Genomic DNA, 385 nt, shown 5'->3' on the forward strand with positions numbered 1-385 from the left:
AAAACGACTTTTCCCCGAAAAAGGTGCCCCAGATCGCCGATTTGCCTCTAAATTTGTTATTTGGCCTGCTCAAAATCAAATGCGGATCAAATAAGCCGCTAAACTCCAATTTTCCCCGGACCCAGCTCCCGGTCAGACTTTCGACCCCCTTGGGACCCAATTTTGGGAAAAATAAAACCACACCCGACGTTTTTCAGAGAGGTCCTGTGAAATCGTGGAAACCTAGAGGAAGATTGAACCATCACGACCTTTTGCATTTATGTCAATCGAGTTTATCTAGAACAATAAAGCACTTTTTAAACAACCTAGTTCCCTTGAGCTCTTAAAAAAGCCAAAAGTTTCAAAATTTGACCCGAAAAAATGGTCTCTGGAGGCCTTCCCGGGC

The 385-nt window shown here is 43.9% G+C and overlaps 1 protein-coding gene across 1 annotated transcript; it reads left to right on the forward strand.

Annotated features, from left to right (window-relative positions):
• Positions 1-2: 2 nt before the first annotated feature.
• On the forward strand, positions 3-326 carry TM35_000173330 (uncharacterized protein; the record flags this gene model as incomplete). Its single annotated transcript, XM_029026412.1, has 1 exon — positions 3-326. A coding segment is annotated over one exon (324 nt), but the record flags the coding sequence as incomplete, so codon positions are not given.
• Between the last annotated feature and the right edge of the window lie 59 nt (positions 327-385).

The sequence above is a fragment of the Trypanosoma theileri genome (assembly GCF_002087225.1).
Source record: "Trypanosoma theileri isolate Edinburgh chromosome Unknown TM35_Tth_17_V1, whole genome shotgun sequence".
Classification (NCBI taxonomy): Eukaryota; Euglenozoa; class Kinetoplastea; order Trypanosomatida; family Trypanosomatidae; genus Trypanosoma; species Trypanosoma theileri.